The 19,703-nt window shown below is 45.0% G+C and overlaps 1 protein-coding gene across 1 annotated transcript in view; it reads right to left on the bottom strand.

The window, feature by feature from the left end:
- The window catches only part of ubp1 (upstream binding protein 1), a 62,694-nt gene extending 43,265 nt beyond the window's left edge, over nt 1–19,429 (bottom strand). The window contains exon 1 of the mRNA XM_060942907.1: nt 18,642–19,429. Coding sequence (XP_060798890.1) covers nt 18,642–18,757 — 116 coding nt within the window. The 5' untranslated portion in view covers nt 18,758–19,429. The remainder of the gene's footprint in view (nt 1–18,641) is intronic.
- Nucleotides 19,430–19,703: the final 274 nt, after the last annotated feature.

Raw genomic sequence — 19,703 nt, 5'->3', positions numbered from 1 at the left:
GGCTCCACAGACTTCTGCCTTCACCGGGTCACCCTTCTGGTCTAAGGGCGTCAGCTTTGCTTTTGATTCCACCAGCCTCACAATGGGACCTTGGCCAGAGCTCCACCTCAGGTACATCACTGCACCGTATGCATGCTCACTTCCATCTGAGAATGTGACTGCAAGTGGCTCATCTGCACAAGATGGTGGAGTTAGGGCTCTGGAGAACTTGACACTGCTGAGCTGGACATACTCCTCAAAGAGCGCAATTGCATCTTCCCTCAGGCCATCCGACAGGGCGGCATCCCATGTCTCTTTGGTGGAGGGACTGTTACTTTTGGCTTCCTGGAATGCTCTGCGTACCAGGATGGCTCCTTTCTGCTTTGCAGGAGTGACAAGGCCACCAGGATCATACAGTCCAGCCACTTGACTGAGCAGCTCCCTTCTTGTTAGGGGATTTGGAGTCTGAGATCGCACTTCCTCTTGGAGCAGATTCTGACCAAGTCGCATCTTCTTTCTTTTGGAGAAGTTGATTGAGGACATGACATGAAGCTTGTCTTCCTCGACAATGTAACCGAGGCTGAGTGCTTTGTTGTCATCATCACCCATCTGATTGGGGAGGACCATGATTCCAGCTTTGGCTCTTACTCTGTCATCCTGTTCTTCCTGAGACTCTTGCTTCCCACTTTGCCCAGAGAACACCCATGGTTTTAGCTGAAATCCTCCAGCCTTAAGGATGTGCTCCACGTTGGCGTCAGTGGCTTTTAGGCGATTGAGGTCATTATCCGAGGTAAGGTGGTCATCGACGTAGCTGTCTTGCTGGAGTACACGTCGCTCTTGTTCGAGGTGCATGAACTGAGGAAGATTGGTTGTCTCCCGCATAGCAAGCTGTGCAATGCATCCTGCCGGCTTGTCCCCAATGTTCACCCTTGTGATGGCGTACACTCCTAGCTCCTCGTCTTCAGAGTCTCGCCAAAGGAACCTGTGTAGGTGTACTTCACGGTCTTCAAGCCAAACAGAGTTGTACATTTTTTTGATGTCACCTAAAGCAGCAAACACTCCACTTCTGAATCTCAGTAAAACAGCATGAATGGGGTTGAGGACGTCTGGGCCCTTCATCAGCATATCGTTCAGGCTCACACCTCTGAACTTTTGACTGCTGTTCCAGATGAGCCTTACTGGGGTTGTGATGGAGTGGGGATTTGGTGCTATAAGGTGACTCACATACCACACTGGCCCGGTCCAGCTGGAAATGATGTCGTCAGACAACTTGACTGCAGCTGCTCGGGAGACCATGTCATGCACCTGAGAGGCACAGGCTGCTTTCCATTTGGGCTCCTTGGCAAGATGGCGTTCTGTTCTGAGGAATGTGGCCTCCACAGCTGCCCTGTTGTTTGGGAGTGAAGCTGGGTCTTCTAGCCAGGGGTATTTGGCATGCCAGTGCGGGTCCTTGCTGTAGTGGTCACTTGTGATGTATGTGAGCCCCCCGCTCACTACTTCTAGCTCCCGCTCCTCTGCAAGGGTCATTTCTTTGCCGCCTGACTGACAGTTTCCACAGCGACAGCCTCCACATCTTGGCTTGCAGGCAGTGCCGATACTATCCCACCTCCACCACTCCAGGAAGTCTCGGCAGGTGGTCAAAGTTGTGGACTCCTGGACTTCGTGGTGAGACCGGGTGACTAGCGGCTGCTGCTCAGGAAGCTTGGAAGGGAGTTCTTCATACTTGATGGCGGCTGTCCTCATTGACCTGGCAAAGTGTGTGCCTGATGTGTGGGCTGACACAGCAACATCTTTGAACAGGTCAGGGTGGGTCCCTCCAACCGTCTTCCTCAATGGTCCATCCCAGAGCACAAGATCTCCAATGACTCTGATCCGCTGTGGTGCCAGCTTGCCCTCTCTGTGGCTTATCAGAAGGTCAATCTCCTTGGGTCTTACAAGTTCTCTTATTGGTACATCAGGGAAGAAACGTTGCAGTTGCTGTTACACCCTTGTGGACGTCTGCTATATGGTCAAGTCCATAGCAGACCAACTGGTGTGATTGCAGGGTGCCATTTGGGGTCTTCACTCTGATCTTCAGCAGATACCTCCTTGTCTCCACATGGAACTTCATGCCCCCAACACCGTGGACGACAAGGGTCATCTCCTCACTCCGAAGGGTCAGTCTCCCTGCTGCCTTGTGAGTGATATAGTTTGTATCCAATGCTAGGTCAATCAGAGTGCCAATCTTTTGTCCAGCATTTGCGGTCACTTCAAGGAACATCATGATGACTGGAAGCTCTTGCAGGCCATGTTGTGTGAGGAGGCTTGAATGCTCAGTGGCTGCACTGAGTGTCCTTGAGGCAGAACTGGAGAAGACATCTTGACACTGCTTTGCCAATTCTGCAGGGAGCTTGCTGATGAAGTCCTCTTGGTCAGCAGTATATCCCTTCCTTTCTGCTTTGGGGTGATCACTCCTCTTCAGGGCAGCAGTATTCCTCACGGTGACATTGAAGCACAGGTAGTAGTGGTGCTCAGGGCGGCGTCCATCCTTGCAGTCAGGGTGCTTGCACAGGTAAGTTGGTTTACAGAATGCTTGGCAATCATGAAGTTCGAGACATCTCTCACATGCCCCTAGCTTCTTGACAGTGGCGTTCTTTTCCGGGCCCTGAAGCCAGCAGAACTGTTTGCAGAAGTACAGCTTTCGTCGATGCTTTCCATCGCCGCAGACGATGCATCCAGCAGGTGCATCATTGGACTTGGTGGCCCTGGTCCTTGCATGCCTTGGTTCAGGTCTCCCTTCCCTCTTTGGCTCCTCCTCCTCCAAGTGTTCAAGCTGCTCGTAGATGGCTTCTTGCTCCTTGAGGAAGGCCAACAGACTATCGAATCTGTTGCTTGGGACCACGGCATTCTTGCTATCTGCTGCATGCACAAGCCACTCCTTCAGGATTTCAAGGAGCTTACTTTCAATGGACTTGGTGACTAGTGGATTTTTGATTGCTCCCGTGTCTCCAAGTTCACTTAAATCCTGCAGTGCCTTCTCAACTGTTTGAATCAGCTCCACTATTTTCCGTGGTTGGTGGTTCTTAACAGCTGGCATTCTCTGTACTTCCTCCACAATCTCAATGGCAATGGCAGTCTGATTCCCGAAGCAGTTGTCCAGAATGCGGAAGATGTCATCTGCTTCCTGGTAGCTTGTGAGCCTCAGGTCCCTGGTGATTTTTTCCTCCAAGCTATCCAGCAATTGGAATTTCTTCACTTCTTTGGAGCCTGAGGGCTCACCTTGCTTTTGCAGGGCTTTCCAGTCCTTCCTCCAACTGTGGAAGTCACGCTTGTTGCCAGAGAATCTGGGGAGAGCAGTTGGCTTCAGTCTGATGACAGGCACAAGTTCATTTTGGGAGACAGAGGTGCCAACTTGACGCTGCTCCTCTTTCAGCTTCACACAAATGAAATCAGCTTTCCTGGATACAAGTGCAGGGATTTTCTCATTGAGATCCTTCAATCGGTGCTGAATGCCTTGCTTCTGTTCAGATGGAGTCCACCACTTCCACCGCTCAAAGGACTCTTTCGCCGCTTTTGTGAGGTCTTGAAGGTGACCAAGCAGGAACTCGTAGCCCTCCAGCCTACCGTTGAGTTCCACTGCAGCAGCCCGCTTGCTCTCTGCTTCAGCCACTTGGAGCGCGGTGAGCACCTCAGATTCTGCAGCGTTGGACCACAGCACATCTTGGAGTAGACCTTTGATTTCATTCACTTTTTCTTCGCACTCACCAGCAGTCTTTTCTAGGTCAGCTTTTTGATGTTCGGATAACACTGCATCCTCTTCAGTGCCCAGCTCCTCCTCTTTGTCTGCAAGGAGTTTGGCTTCCAGATCATCGTTGGCCTCTCATACTCTTTCTGCTGCTTTTGTGATAGCGTTGAATGCATCTTCCAGGTCTGACACCGACTTGTCCTGGTAGGTCCTCAGCAAGGAGTTGGCCATGCGGGTGAATGCCTTCTTCGCCACCGTCCGGTCCTTCTTCAGATCGTCAGCGGTCTGTGACATCTTCCCCTCTGCAGGTCATGCGGGTGACAAGGTAAGTGCTTTCTTTCTGCTTTTCTCTTGTTGGATTTTAACTCGCGTTTCTTTTTCCAGGCTCCAGCAGTCAGGCTCCCGACTTTCCTCCCAGCTCCTGGTCCAGTGGTTTTCCACGTCCCTTAGTCGGCTGGTCTCTGGTCATCAGGGCTCTGAGCAATATCGTCTGGACTTCTTTCCGGTTCCAGTTCCTGGACTCACGGTTTTTCACTGTCAAGTTGTGTCAGTTTTGTTTGGTTATTTCTGTGCAATTTCCCCAACTTGAATAAAGGATTGTGGCATCTGGTGGAGGTTTAGGGTAACTGGACTTCACTCAAAGGATTCGACAAGACAACTGTTTCCGTTTCCTCTTTTTCTTCCTTTTTATTAAAGTTCAAGGCACATCCATAAAATTGCAATGGCAGATAGATGGTAGAAACAGTTAACAGGTCTTTAGCTCTTTAAGTCTTTAGTTCTCTCTTTAGCTCTTAGCACTTTTCCTTTAGCTTTGTCTTTAGTTTTCTCTTTAGGTGAAAAACCGGCTGCCTCTCCAGTTTCCCAAATGCCACATTTGCACAGTGTTAGCTCAAGTAGGTCAGAAGCACAACAGTTTTAAAGTAACTCTTACTAGTCTCCCACCACCCCACAACTAATCAGCTGATTAACACACCTATGAGCCTTCAGTTTGCAGCTCACACTCAGCTGCAACGAGCCCAGCTGCAATTGATAATCAGCTAACTAGCAATGCTCGTTCCAGCCAATCAGCTGAGTTGCAGTGATCTCACTTTCAAACACACTTTTTTTCCAGTTTTCTAAACACATTTTTCCTGTGTTTCCCAAATGTAAACAAAACACCATTAAAAACCAGTTTGACTTTAAAGTATAAATAAACAGTACAACCCCGATTCCAAAAAAGTTGGGACAAAGTACAAATTGTAAATAAAAACGGAATGCAATAATTTACAAATCTCAAAAACTGATATTGTATTCACAGTAGAACATAGACAACATATCAAATGTCGAAAGTGAGACATTTTGAAATTTCATGACAGCAACACATCTCAAAAAAGTTGGGACAGGGGCAATAAGAGGCTGGAAAAGTTAAAGGTACAAAAAAGGAACAGCTGGAGGACCAAATTGCAACTCATTAGGTCAATTGGCAATAGGTCATTAACATGACTGGGTATAAAAAGAGCATCTTGGAGTGGCAGCGGCTCTCAGAAGTAAAGATGGGAAGAGGATCACCAATCCCCCTAATTCTGCGCCGACAAATAGTGGAGCAATATCAGAAAGGAGTTCGACAGTGTAAAATTGCAAAGAGTTTGAACATATCATCATCTACAGTGCATAAGATCATCAAAAGATTCAGAGAATCTGGAAGAATCTCTGTGCGTAAGGGTCAAGGCCGGAAAACCATACTGGGTGCCCGTGATCTTCGGGCCCTTAGACGGCACTGCATCGCATACAGGCATGCTTCTGTATTGGAAATCACAAAATGGGCTCAGGAATATTTCCAGAGAACATTATCTGTGAACACAATTCACCGTGCCATCCGATGTTGCCAGCTAAAACTCTATAGTTCAAAGAAGAAGCCGTATCTAAACACGATCCAGAAGCGCAGACGTCTTCTCTGGGCCAAGGCTCATTTAAAATGGACTGTGGCAAAGTGGAAAACTGTTCTGTGGTCAGACGAATCAAAATTTGAAGTTCTTTATGGAAATCAGGGACGCCGTGTCATTCGGACTAAAGAGGAGAAGGACAACCCAAGTTGTCATCAGCGCTCAGTTCAGAAGCCTGCATCTCTGATGGTATGGGGTTGCATTAGTGCGTGTGGCATGGGCAGCTTACACATCTGGAAAGACACCATCAATGCTGAAAGGTATATCCAGATTCTAGAGCAACATATGCTCCCATCCAGATGACGTCTCTTTCAGGGAAGACCTTGCATTTTCCAACATGACAATGCCAAACCACATACTGCATCAATTACAGCATCATGGTTGCGTAGAAGAAGGGTCCGGGTACTGAACTGGCCAGCCTGCAGTCCAGATCTTTCACCCATAGAAAACATTTGGCGCATCATAAAACGGAAGATATGACAAAAAAAACCTAAGACAGTTGAGCAACTAGAATCCTACATTAGACAAGAATGGGTTAACATTCCTATCCCTAAACTTGAGCAACTTGTCTCCTCAGTCCCCAGACGTTTAGACTGTTGTAAAGAGAAAAGGGGATGTCTCACAGTGGTAAACATGGCCTTGTCCCAACTTTTTTGAGATGTGTTGTTGTCATGAAATTTAAACTCACCTAATTTTTCTCTTTAAATGATACATTTTCTCAGTTTAAACACTTGATATGTCATCTACGTTCTATTCTGAATAAAATATGGAATTTTGAAACTTCCACATCATTGCATTCCATTTTTATTTACAATTTGTACTTTGTCCCAACTTTTTTGGAATCGGGGTTGTATAAACATTAGATAAGAACAAGACATAGACTAAACACTCAGACAATATAAACAGTGTAAACACTACATAAGATCTACACACAGACTAAACACTCAAACAGACAATATAAACAGTATAAACACTCTAGATATGAACTAGACGTAGACTAAACACTCATATATACACACACACACACACACACACTGGTTCAAATAACCAAACAGTCAAGTGCACTTGAGGTATAGCAGGTAAACATGAAACATGAAATAAGCAGTATAAACAAACTAGCAGCTGTTAAGATGAGGTAGTGCGGAATAGTGCAAATGAGCGAGGTAAAGTGAGATGTGCGATCCCTGAGTTCAGTGTGTTAATGAACGATGAGATGTATGTATGTATGTATGTATGTATGTGTGTGTGTGTGTGTGTGTTGGGGGGAACTGTGAGGATGACATGTCAGATGCTGAAGGGGGTGTGCGAGCAGAATCTGTGGCAGGGGGCAGAGGGGGGAGGAGGGGCAGAACAGGGAGGGAGTTGAGCCTCCTGACTGCCTGGTGAAAGAAACTGTTCTTGAGCCTGCTGGTTTTGGCCCGGAGACTCCGCAGTCTCCTCCCCAACGGCAGCAGGCTGAAGAGGCTGTGAGATGGGTGGGTGGGGTCACCTGCAATCCTGATGGCTTTGCGGGTGAGGCGGGAGTTATAAATATCCATTAGAGAAGGGAGAGAGACACCAATGATCCTCTCAGCTGCTCTCACGATGCGCTGCAGAGACTTGCAGCAGGACACGGTGCAGGCGCCGTACCACACAGTGATGCAGCTGGTCAGAATGTTCTCGATGGTGCCTCTGTAGAAAGTGTGCATGATGGGGGCCGGGACTCTTGCTCTCCTCAGTTTGTGGAGGAAGTACAGACGCTGTTGGGCTTTTTTGGCCAGTGATGCGGTGTTGTTGCTCCAGGACAGGTCTTCAAAGATGTGCACACCCAGAAACTTGGTGCTGCTCACCCTCTCCACTGCAGCACCATCAATAGATAGTGGAGCATGCTGGGTGTGCTCTCTCCTGAAGTCCACAACAATCTCCTTCGTCTTCTCCACATTCAGACGGAGATTGTTGTCCTTGCACCACATGGCCAAGTGGCTCACCTCACTCCTGTAGATTGTCTCATCGCCATTGTTGATGAGACCCACCACAGTCGTGTCATCCGCAAACTTAATGAAGAGATTTGAGCTGGATGTTGGTGTGCAGTCGTGGGTCAGCAGAGTGAAGAGGAGGGGGCTTAGCACACATCCTTGGGGGGCCCCCGTGTTCAGTGTGATGGTGCTGGAGGAGTTGCTGCCAACCCGTACAGTCTGTGGTCTCCCCGTCAGGAAGTCCAGCAGCCAGTTGCACAGGGAGGTGTTGAGTCCCAGTTGGTCCAGTTTGTGAATGAGCTGCTGAGGAATGATTGTGTTGAATGCTGAGCTAAAGTCTATGAACAGCATTCTGACATACGAGTCTTTTGTCTCTAGGTGGGTGAGGGCTGAGTGGAGGGCAGTGGAGATGGCGTCATCGGTCGAACGGTTGAACTGATATGCAAACTGGAAAGGATCCAGGGCGGGGGGGAGGGCAGACTTGATATGCCTCATGACTAGCCGCTCGAAGCACTTCATGAGGATGGGAGTGAGTGCGACAGGGCGGTAGTCATTGAAGCAGGAGGGAGACGGCTTCTTTGGGACCAGGATGATGGTGGTGGTTTTGAGGCACGTGGGGACAACAGCCTGGCTCAACGAGATGTTGAAGATGTCTGTAAAGACATCTGTGAGCTCCTCGGCACAGTCTCTCAGGACACGACCAGGAATGTTATCAGGACCCAGGGCTTTTCGTGCATTTGTCGTCCTGAGAGCTCTCCTCACGCTGTCTGGGGACAGCATCAACACCTGGTCGCCGGGAGGTGGTGGGGTCTTCTGTGCCATGGTGCTGTTGTCTGCCTGAATGGTTGTTTGTCTCTATGTGTCAGCCATGCGATGACCTGGTGGCTTGTCCAGGGTGTACCCTGCCTCTCGCCCATAGTCAGCTGGGATAGGCTCCAGCTTGCCCGCGACCCTGCACAGGATAAGCGGCTACAGATAATGGATGGATGGATGGATGGATGGATGGATGATTATTCCTACACAGTTTATTTAATCTTAGCTCCTGGTAAGTGTCATGACCGACAGTGTCAAAGAATGCCAAAAAGGAAAGACAGTACCAAATGACGAGAAGCAATAAAACGAGCAATAAAAATTAAGCTTATGATTTGTTAAGATGGATAGTATTTTTGGAAGGAGAATCTGAAACTGGAGGCCAATGTTTTAATGAGTGAAAATGCTAAACAACTAGAAACAGTAGCTGGTGAGCTTCAAAGTTAAAGTCAAACCCTTGTGATAAATGCTGCTATGTTTTTTCTAACAGATTATCCACATAGGGACTTCTCACAGCATGAGAGCATTAACACACAAACCGCTGAGTGTGTTGGCAGAGAAAACCGCCGACTGTGATTTTCCCATCAAATCCCCAAAACCATGTCAAGGTGCCCCAAGTGTGTGCGTGTGTGTTTGTGTATAGGGTTACTATGAAACCACAGAGTAACTACAAAGTGCCTAGGAATTTAGCAACATGTCATTAAAGTGTGTTTGGGTTACAGTAAAGAGAATGAAAACGACAATTTACATCAAACCAAACCTGTAATGTTCAACAACAGGTGAATCTGAATGACACCAAATCAATCAAATGGCTTTACTACACTCACCTGGACACTCATTTATGTTATCCCAGATTTAGTATCCACTCCAAGAACTAGGCACTAGCTCACATTGTTATGTAAACTCTGCAGCTTTATCTATCCATATGTCTTTGAACACTGCTGGTTAGCAGCAGAGCTCCATATTTAAGAGATTATGGTAATGCATTGACCTGATTTTTGCTAGCTTTTGCGACTGTACGACGTCTGTCCGTACGAACGCTGTACATGTACCAACACAGGGGACTCGATCGTAAGTGCAAGGCAACGTCTCATATAAACACTTGACCTCTGGACAACAAAATCTGTATCTTTAATTTACATAAGATAGGTGGGTTTTTATCCATCATTTATTTTTAATTTGTTTTATAAAAGATAACGTGAGACTATTCATTAACACATTTAACAGAAAATATTGATGGAAAAAAATTTTCATAGCAGACAACATATCTTTTCAGTTGTACGATTTTTTTTTTTACCTGAATGATTTCTTACTCTGCACACTCATGTAAACACAATTATTGTATAATTCAATAGATATTATGAGCATCTTTCCTTAGTTGTAGATAATCTAAAACTACCGCGGATCTATATCGATTAGTTCGATATCGATCCGTGGCACAGTGGCATAAGTGGTTAGCACGGTCGCCTCACAGCAAGAAGGTTCTGGGTTCGAGTCCAGCAGCCAGCAGGGGCCTTTCTGTGTGGAGTTTGCAGTTTCTCCCTGTGTCTGCGTGAGTTTCCTCCGGGTGCTAACATGGGACGGCCTTGGGCTGAGGTGCCCTTGAGCGAGGCACCTAACTCCCAACTGCTCCCCGGGTGCTGTTAGCATGGCTGCCCACTGCTCTGGGTGTGTGTGTTCACTGCTTCAGATGGGTTAAATGAAGGAGAGGAATTTCACAAGCGTGTTGTTGTTGTTGTTCTTCTTCTTCTTATGTCTAATAATATTCAATAGTAACTACACTACCGTTCAAAAGTTTGGGGTCACTTTGAAATTTCCTTATTTTGGAAAGAAAAGCACTGTTCTTTTCAACGAAGATCACTTTAAACTAATCAGAAATCCACTCTATACATTGCTAATGTGGTAAATGACTATTCTAGCTGCAAATGTCTGGTTTTTGGTGCAATATCTCCATAGGTGTATAGAGGCCCATTTCCAGCAACTCTCACTCCAGTGTTCTAATGGTACAATGTGTTTGCTCATTGCCTCAGAAGGCTAATGGATGATTAGAAAACCCTTGTACAATCATGTTAGCACAGCTGAAAACAGTTGAGCTCTTTAGAGAAGCTATAAAACTGACCTTCCTTTGAGCAGATTGAGTTTCTGGAGCATCACATTTGTGGGGTCGATTAAATGCTCAAAATGGCCAGAAAAATGTCTTGACTATATTTTCTATTCATTTTACAACTTATGGTGGTAAATAAAAAGTGTGACTTTTCATGGAAAACACAAAATTGTCTGGGTGACCCCAAACTTTTGAACGGTAGTGTATATAGTAATGATGTAAAGTGAAAGCTCTGGTTCACTGCTGTCCACCAGGCACCCAGCAGAGTCACACCATAATAATCATCATGGTGGTGTTTCTGGCGCAGGGCATGCGGTGTCAAAAAAGGAATAAATATGCATCATAACTGTGATGCGCATCTCATTATTGGTCTCACTGTCAAGACAACGCAGCAATTTATTGACATGAAATACACAACACTACACAATTTGATGGTTCATATGCTATAATAATATTCTATTCAAGTTGATTTTGTGTCCTTGCAAATATTTTGCTCATACACTCATCAGGAGCTCCGTTTTTAAAGGTCATACGAAACGGTCAGAGGTGAAATGTAGAATATCAACTTTGTCTAGAAGAATGACCCAAAAAGCGAATTCAATCTTCCTAGTGTCTAATTTGCACCCTAAAATTGAATAAAACGGTTAAAATATACTGTTTTGCCCAATTTCTGAAGGTTTGTTTACATCTCACTTATGCGCACTTTCACCGCCAGGGGGCCGTCGTCGTGATGTCATTCAAGCCAAACAGACTGAGAGCAGCTCTGTGTTTACCTGCGAACCGAGCACACGTGTATGGAGTTTGGTCGTGAGAGGTTGTGTAAAATGTCTGAAAGTGATAGCGATTTTGAAGTAGGAACTCTCCAAATTGAATATTGAGAGGTGAAACCATATGTATGAACCTATGGCCGTTGCGAAGCAATCGGCGAATGTGGCTCACTGGTTTGACCGTGCGGCCTCGGAATCGGCCAGTGACTCGGCCGACTCTGATCGCGGTGACCCCGGACCTCAACAAGACTCGCGCCCAAACGATTTATCCTGGTAATTACAATAAATTCCTGCTTTCGTCGTAATACTAAATAAGAGCCCTTTTGAAGAATAATTAAACCGCCCTCCCTAGTGGATATAGATAACGATTACTGGACAGTGCGCCGGTAGGCCACATTAGCCTGCCATCCGCGGCATTATACTATTTATAGCCTACTCTGAGCGAGGAAATATCCCTTTGTCTCATTTCCACAATGATTGTACAGGATCCCTCAGGATTCTTGATTTGTCAATTGCAAGCAAAAGTAAAAATGTTTACCTCCAATCTTCTCCTTTTTGCTTGAGCGTTACTGGTCCGTTTCTTCTTTGACTGCTTGATTTTGTTTCACGCGCACAATCCACTCTCTCCGCCTCTTCCGGAAAAAAACAACCCTCTGGCTTCATGTGCACAATCCACTCTCTCCGCCTCGTCTCCTCTTTCGGAAAAAGCCAATCCACTCGCTCCGCTTCTTCTCCTTTTTCGGAAAAAGCCGATCCTCTCGCTCCACCTTTTCTCCTCTTCTGGAAAAAGCCAAGGTAAAAACTTCTTCCTGAACCGGTCCCGTCGTTACAGTTCACTGCACAACAATAAGGCATGGAGTTTTTCTTTGGAAATTCCTGAACACACGTCTGCACTCAAGCCGAACGGCAATGTAAGTAAACGGAAGTGGACTCAACTCAAGCGGTTTGTTTGTCTTAAATGACGTCACGCGCCGAGTGGTCACGAAAATAGCCGAACAGAAATTCACCGCGATCCGCGCTAACTTATTTTAATTATTACTTATTAACAATACTTCTTGGGACCAGAAGAAAATTACAGAGTTTTTTTTTTTACATATAAAAGTTTCAAATGTGCATAAAATTAAAACCGTTGCCTATGGCCTTTAAACAGCAACTAAATATCATTGACACTTTCCCTGAGACTCCAGCTGAACTTTTTAATCAGGTTTTAATTCTAAAGGCATGTACATCCACACTAACCTCAATGCATTCTATGAAGAAACCTCTCTTAGTTCTGACTAAACTCATAATAAGACAATTTTGTCAGTGAACCCACTGTTCGGTATCGGCAGCATTTGTTTTGGTGCTTCAACACACAAAGCCAATAATGTGGCTGTTCTCCGTGATCAGAGGAAAAACAGTCAGACTTTGACTTAGAGACATCTTTACCGTTTTATGTTTTATGACCGATATTCATCTTTACAGCTCTAATAATTTTGGAATGAACTTCAGGACAAAATACAGACTTACAGATTCACAACATGCACAATATCATGCACATAAATTGTTTTGCAATCTCAGTGATGTTCAAAATATGGCTTACAACTAAATAATTAAATAGTAACAGCCGAAACAAGGTGCATTTAATTGTAGGCTCACAGTGTGAATGGATTAACACCAAGAACTGATCGTGATTCTTTTTACACTGTTCCCAAAACCACACCAGACCTCAGTGTGGCTCAATATAAAAGTCAATGTACAACCCCGATTCCAAAAAAGTTGGGACAAAGTACAAATTGTAAATAAAAACGGAATGGAATGATGTGGAAGTTTCAAAATTCCATATTTTATTCAGAATAGAACATAGATGACATATCAAATGTTTAAACTGAGAAAATGCATCATTTAAAGAGAAAAATTAGGTGATTTTAAATTTCATGACAACACATCTCAAAAAAGTTGGGACAAGGCCATGTTTACCACTGTGAGACATCCCCTTTTCTCTTTACAACAGTCTGTAAACGTCTGGGGACTGAGGAGACAAGTTGCTCAAGTTTAGGGATAGGAATGTTAACCCATTCTTGTCTAATGTAGGATTCTAGTTGCTCAACTGTCTTAGGTCTTTTTTGTCGTATCTTCCATTTTATGATGTGCCAAATGTTTTCTATGGGTGAAAGATCTGGACTGCAGGCTGGCCAGTTCAGTACCCGGACCCTTCTTCTACGCAGCCATGATGCTGTAATTGATGCAGTATGTGGTTTGGCATTGTCATGTTGGAAAATGCAAGGTCTTCCCTGAAAGAGACATCGTCTGGATGGGAGCATATGTTGCTCTAGAACCTGGATATACCTTTCAGCATTGATGGTGTCTTTCCAGATGTGTAAGTTGCCCATGCCACACGCACTAATGCAACCCCATACCATCAGAGATGCAGGCTTCTGAACTGAGCGCTGATAACTTGGGTCGTCCTTCTCCTCTTTAGTCCGAATGACACGGCGTCCCTGATTTCCATAAAGAACTTCAAATTTTGATTCGTCTGACCACAAAACAGTTTTCCACTTTGCCACAGTCCATTTTAAATGAGCCTTGGCCCAGAGAAGACGTCTGCGCTTCTGGATCATGTTTAGATACGGCTTCTTCTTTGAACTATAGAGTTTTAGCTGGCAACGGCGGATGGCACGGTGAATTGTGTTCACAGATAATGTTCTCTGGAAATATTCCTGAGCCCATTTTGTGATTTCCAATACAGAAGCATGCCTGTATGTGATGCAGTGCCGTCTAAGGGCCCGAAGATCACGGGCACCCAGTATGGTTTTCCGGCCTTGACCCTTACGCACAGAGATTCTTCCAGATTCTCTGAATCTTTTGATGATATTATGCACTGTAGATGATGATATGTTCAAACTCTTTGCAATTTTACACTGTCGAACTCCTTTCTGGTATTGCTCCACTATTTGTCGGTGCAGAATTAGGGGGATTGGTGATCCTCTTCCCATCTTTACTTCTGAGAGCCGCTGCCACTCCAAGATGCTCTTTTTATACCCAGTCATGTTAATGACCTATTGCCAATTGACCTAATAAGCTGCAATTTGGTCCTCCAGCTGTTCCTTTTTTGTACCTTTAACTTTTCCAGCCTCTTATTGCCCCTGTCGCAACTTTTTTGAGATGTGTTGCTGTCATGAAATTTCAAATGAGCCAATATTTGGCATGAAATTTCAAAATGTCTCACTTTCGACATTTGATATGTTGTCTATGTTCTATTGTGAATACAATATCAGTTTTTGAGATTTGTAAATTATTGCATTCCGTTTTTATTTACAATTTGTCCCAACTTTTTTGGAATCGGGGTTGTACATATTTTTCATCGAGTAATCCATTATACATCTCTTTAGACATCACTATATTAACAATTACACACTTTTAAAATCCATTTCTATGGAGTGTGTGCTATAAACGTCCCTGTGTTAAGTTGGTACGATAGAAATGAACAAGCGCGCAAATAGAAATGTTGCAACTGGAACTGCTGTCAGTCATGCCACTGTTATGTAAGAAATAACACACAACATGCCGAGGTGTTAAAGGAAAATAATCCATGCAGGGATGTGCGATACATCAGCACACCAAAGTGGATTATTTTCCCATAACAGCGTGACCTAGCTGTGTTATTGTTACATTTAATAGTAAATGGTTATTCCCTCACCAGCCTCTCTTTTTTTCTCTCACTTTAAGTTCATAAGACAAAATAAAGCACGCTGCGTTCCAGAGAAACCAGAAAGTGTGAAGCCGTCTATACTGAAGATTCTCACGGCGGAAAATTTGCTGACCATGACAAAAGTACTGACACCCAAGAGACCTTCCAAAAGTTATTCGTGTTTATACGCTTCTCTTAGTTTCATAACAATGCATTTTTAAAATCGGTTTATTAGTAGCATTAGATTATAAGCAGCGTCGCCCTGGGGTTCGAGTTATTAAAAAGCAGTAACAAATGAGAAACTATAATGTTTCAGAACAAGCCTGTTAATATTAATAATTTAATGTTGCACACAGAACAAGTGTCAGGTCTACTGTTATGTAATGAATAACAGAATACACCGATTACAATGAATAATTTATTAATGAACATCATAATGTGCTTTTTACTGGTTTATAGTTAGATATAATGTTAAACTCCTCACACCGAAAGATTTTCCTGAGCAGGGAAACTTTACAGAACTTGCAACTAAGACCCCTTCCATAAATGTTCAATAAAAGTCTCCTAAACACAGTGTATCAACAATATCGTTTTTTAATATTTTAATTATATTGAATAAATATTTTAATATCAGTCTTCGATGATGGAGTGTCTATCTTACAGCCAGAGCTACTGTCCGAGCCATGCTGCTATATGAAAATAATACACATGTTCTGTCCAATCAGATTTGAGCATTCAAGCACACTGTGGCTTCAAGAAAATTAATCAACACCTTCTTACAATCAGAATAAAGAATTCAACAAGGCTGTGGTGTATGTAAGGATGACTGGGCCTGCAGTTAGAGGAAAATAATCAGCACCAGGGTGATGTGATGCTGCCCTGCACAAATCACAGTGATTACAGGTACTCGCGTGCTTCTCAGTCATTCCACAACGTTACATTAAAGTGCATATCACGGGTAAGTTCAGGAGCAAGATCAATGTAATTCTCCTATTTTATATTAAACTTTGGTCAAATATCTGTCACATTTTGCATTTTGTGCAATTTTTTACCTTGCGTAACACCAGAAAAATTCAGCTGAAATCAAGTCATTTGAGGCGAATTGGTCCGCCTCTGAAAAAACTTGCCATTTGGATTTCCCAGCAAACATTGATTTTCGTGACTTCGCGTGCGGGACGCCTCCCTCTGAATCCTACGTCAGCGCTGGTTTGTTTATGAGAAAACGACCTGGTGGTTTTCTGCAAATTTCTTCAACATTATCACGTAATTATTAAAATGGTAAACAGATGTATCGTAGGAGGGTGTAGCAACACCAATCTTGATGGGATTAGTACTCATCGTTTCCCAAAAGACCGGACAATGAGAGGGAAATGGGAGCGCTTGGTCTACACAGGCTGTGCACTGAAACCGTGCAAGCTCGCGCAGCCTGCTGGCGCTTCCACAGGTGACGTCACGAATCTGGCTCCAGACTCCCTTGGGATTTTTCCAGACGCGTTTTGTTATTGGTGTCTCTCTCCCTTCTCTTATGGATATCTATAAGGGCCTCTGCATGCTCTTGCGACAAGGCTTTCGCAGATAGCTTTTCGCAGACAGTTGTAATTTATCGTTGAGCAGGGAGTAATAGGCGTGCGCGATGTTATTCACCGCCACAACGCAAGGGGGCGCGAAGTCGCTAGGAGTAGTTGGTGGGTGTGGTTAGTGGAGTGTTTATCCTCTGGTTACTTATAATGACTAGAACTGGAGTCGTATAGATGTACGTACTTCCTCACTTCCTCAATCAACCGCTCTTCGTGCTGCTCCATCTTCGCTCGTGTTTTTAAAAATGGTGGTCGTGAAAACAAACCAAACCGGGAAAGTAGGGAAGCAGAAGTGCGTGTACAGCGGATGTAGAGTGGACCAGTCAGTGCCCTCTTGTCTGCGAGGCTTCTGCGGTGGTCACAATTTTTGGGAGGTGCGCGCAGAGCATCTGCGAAGGGGGGGGCTACGCAGACGCCATGTGTGAGGACTGCGTTGTCAGCATAAATTGGCCTTAACTCCCGCCTCACCCGCAAAGCCATCAGGATTGCAGGTGACCCCACCCACCCATCTCATAGCCTCTTCAGTCTGCTGCTGTCGGGAGGAGACTGCGGAGTCTTCGGGCCAAAACCAGCAGGCTCAAGGACAGTTTCTTTCACCCAGGAAGCACCCCCTCCCTGTTCTGCCCCTCCTCCCCCCCCGCAGATTCTGCCCGCAACCTCCCCCCAAACACACACATACATACCCTCAATGTTCATTAACACACTGAACTCACGGACTGCACATTTCACTTTACCTCGCTCATTTGCACTATTCCGCACTACCTCACCTTAACAGCTATTAGTTTATTGTTTATACTGCTTATTTCATGTTTACCTGCTATACCTCAAGTGCCCGAGTGTTTAGTCTATGTCTAGTTCTTATCTAGAGTGTTTATACTGTTTATTTCAATTATAATATTTTTATTTATTTCATTGCCTGTTTGCACCGTGGGTCAGAAAGGACTGAAATGTCATCTGTGCTGTATGTCAAGCATGTATATCATATTTGACAATAAAGTTGACTTATTTTTTTCTGCCGTAGACAGATGGCCTTGTGCAAAATTACCCTTCTGGATAAGTGTATAAAGGGACATACTTCATTAAAAAAAAAAAACACAAAATTGGTCCAGAATATGCACTTTAATGCTGCATTAAATTCATCGATTTTTTTTCCGCACTTCTGCATCATTTATTCACGTTACGCTGGATGTATAAAGACCTTTATATATGAATCTGGGTCAGAAGAGGAAAATGAGGGAGCAGACACCGACCTAGTGCCACAGCCAAGACTACACAGGCTGTTCACCTTGGAGTCCTGCTGCTGCTCATATGGGTACGGCCTGCCGTGAGATTTCAACCTTCTCCTGCAGTTTTCAAGTGCCAGCGAGAGCTCTCCGGACGCTCTGGAAGAACACGCAGACTCCGGTTCTCTTTTGTGCATCTTGGAGCAGAACACTTGTGCTTTCTCCCCAACATTGTTCCTTCAGCTGAATAATGATTCATCATATGTTAACGAAGAGCGGTGCCAGAAAAAAACAGAAGGAGACTGTACAGGTCAGATGCACACGCTTGTGTCTGCCTGTTACAGCCTGAGAAGGTCCGTCCCCAAGTCCCACTCATGTATCGTATTTCAAAATCAGCAAGAACACAGTTTTCCCACTTGTTTAAAGGTGTACGAAGCGAAGCCCTTTGGCTTGAAGTGTTGCAGGGAAGAGAAAGGGAACACACTGTTCCAGGAAGTGAAGTTGAACCCAGTTCATGTTCTTCAGCTGCTTGGATGGAGATTAATTAATGCCTCTGTCTGAACCTCATACAGTTTGATATTTCAGCCTCTTGTGCTAATTTACCAGCCAACCGGAAGTAGTTATTAACTCTTAGGAAGCGTTTATTATTGAGCTATGTAGTTGTTATTATGATGGTTAATTTGAGCACAGTGCTGGATGTTAAACGAGAATGTAAAGGAAGGGCTGAAACGTCGATTAAACTGATAGAGATAGTGAAGCACAACAACAACAACAACAATCAGTTGTGATGAGCTAATCAGCGAGTTACCTCAGGCGCTTCCTCTTAAACACACAGTGCACTCGATAATTAAAGCGTTGTACCTTTGTGTTGTATCATCACTGTATTTCGTGGTGAGTTTTAGTCCAGTACCTCATGCTGTAGGCTCCAGCCCCGAGCTCCTGCCCGATTCCGGACAGACTGGCATCAAAATCGTGGACGAGTCCTGACTCGATCGTGGCGTCGTCCATTTTCAGCACCCACGCCATGGCGCCTGAGTGTCTTTCTTTCTCCCTGCTGGAGTGGAGAGTCCGTCCGTCCGTCCGTCCGGCAGGAAAACCGCGGAGCTGAGCTAGCAGGGCGACTTAGCTGGATGGCCACCGCCTGTCGGCTAGCTGTAGGAAATCCACAGAGGGAAACAGTGAGGCCGTGAAGGCCCTCTTAGCTCCGCCATGCAGCAGCTAGCTCATCTTCTTCATCTCTCACAGGAGCAGAGCAGCCACTCGGAGCTCCCTCCCTCTCTCTCTCCCTCTCGGCTCGGGTATTCCTCTACCAGATGAGTCACGACGCAAAACAAGGCGTGTTTTTTCTCCACCTCTGTACTGTATAACAGTCTGCCGAGCCCTGAAACCGCCTCCGGTTTGCGATAAAGTGCTTGTGTGACTAACTTCTCTGCTGGATAGCACAGTGCGAGGACGCGCTGACAGTTCAGTCAGTAACATTAGCCTACAGTCTTCCCTCTCGCCATGTCCGCGTCTTATTTACTCACACACACCGCGGCTGTAAAAGCCCATATCTCTTTCACTGCCGTCGCTCGGCGTCCTGTGGGAGTCCAGCAGGGGTCCGGTCGAGTCTCGAAATGAGAAAAATTCACACAGAGCCAGAAAACACTCGACGTCACAACCTCCCGTCGCTACACGCAACAACACGGGTGGGGAAACCATCTCCACACACTGTCTCCGAAGGGTTGCCAGGTGATAAAAACATCCATCCATCCATCTATGGACAACGTTAGAAATGTTCAGTATCTGTATTTGTGGAGTAAAGCTATGGAACAGTTTGAATGTGGAGCTCATGAAATGTACAACTATTCTCCAGCAGTTCCAAAAAAAAGGTATAAGGATATAAGTGTATATATGTGGGTATGGGTACATACGGATATATTATATAAAAAGTGAGTATGTGTGTGTATAGAGTGCATAATTGTATATAATA

This window comes from Neoarius graeffei, chromosome 16 (genome assembly GCF_027579695.1).
Source record: "Neoarius graeffei isolate fNeoGra1 chromosome 16, fNeoGra1.pri, whole genome shotgun sequence".
Lineage (NCBI taxonomy): Eukaryota > Metazoa > Chordata > Actinopteri > Siluriformes > Ariidae > Neoarius > Neoarius graeffei.
The sequence above is the reverse complement of the archived record's forward strand: the minus strand, read 5'-3'. Positions and strand labels throughout refer to the sequence as shown.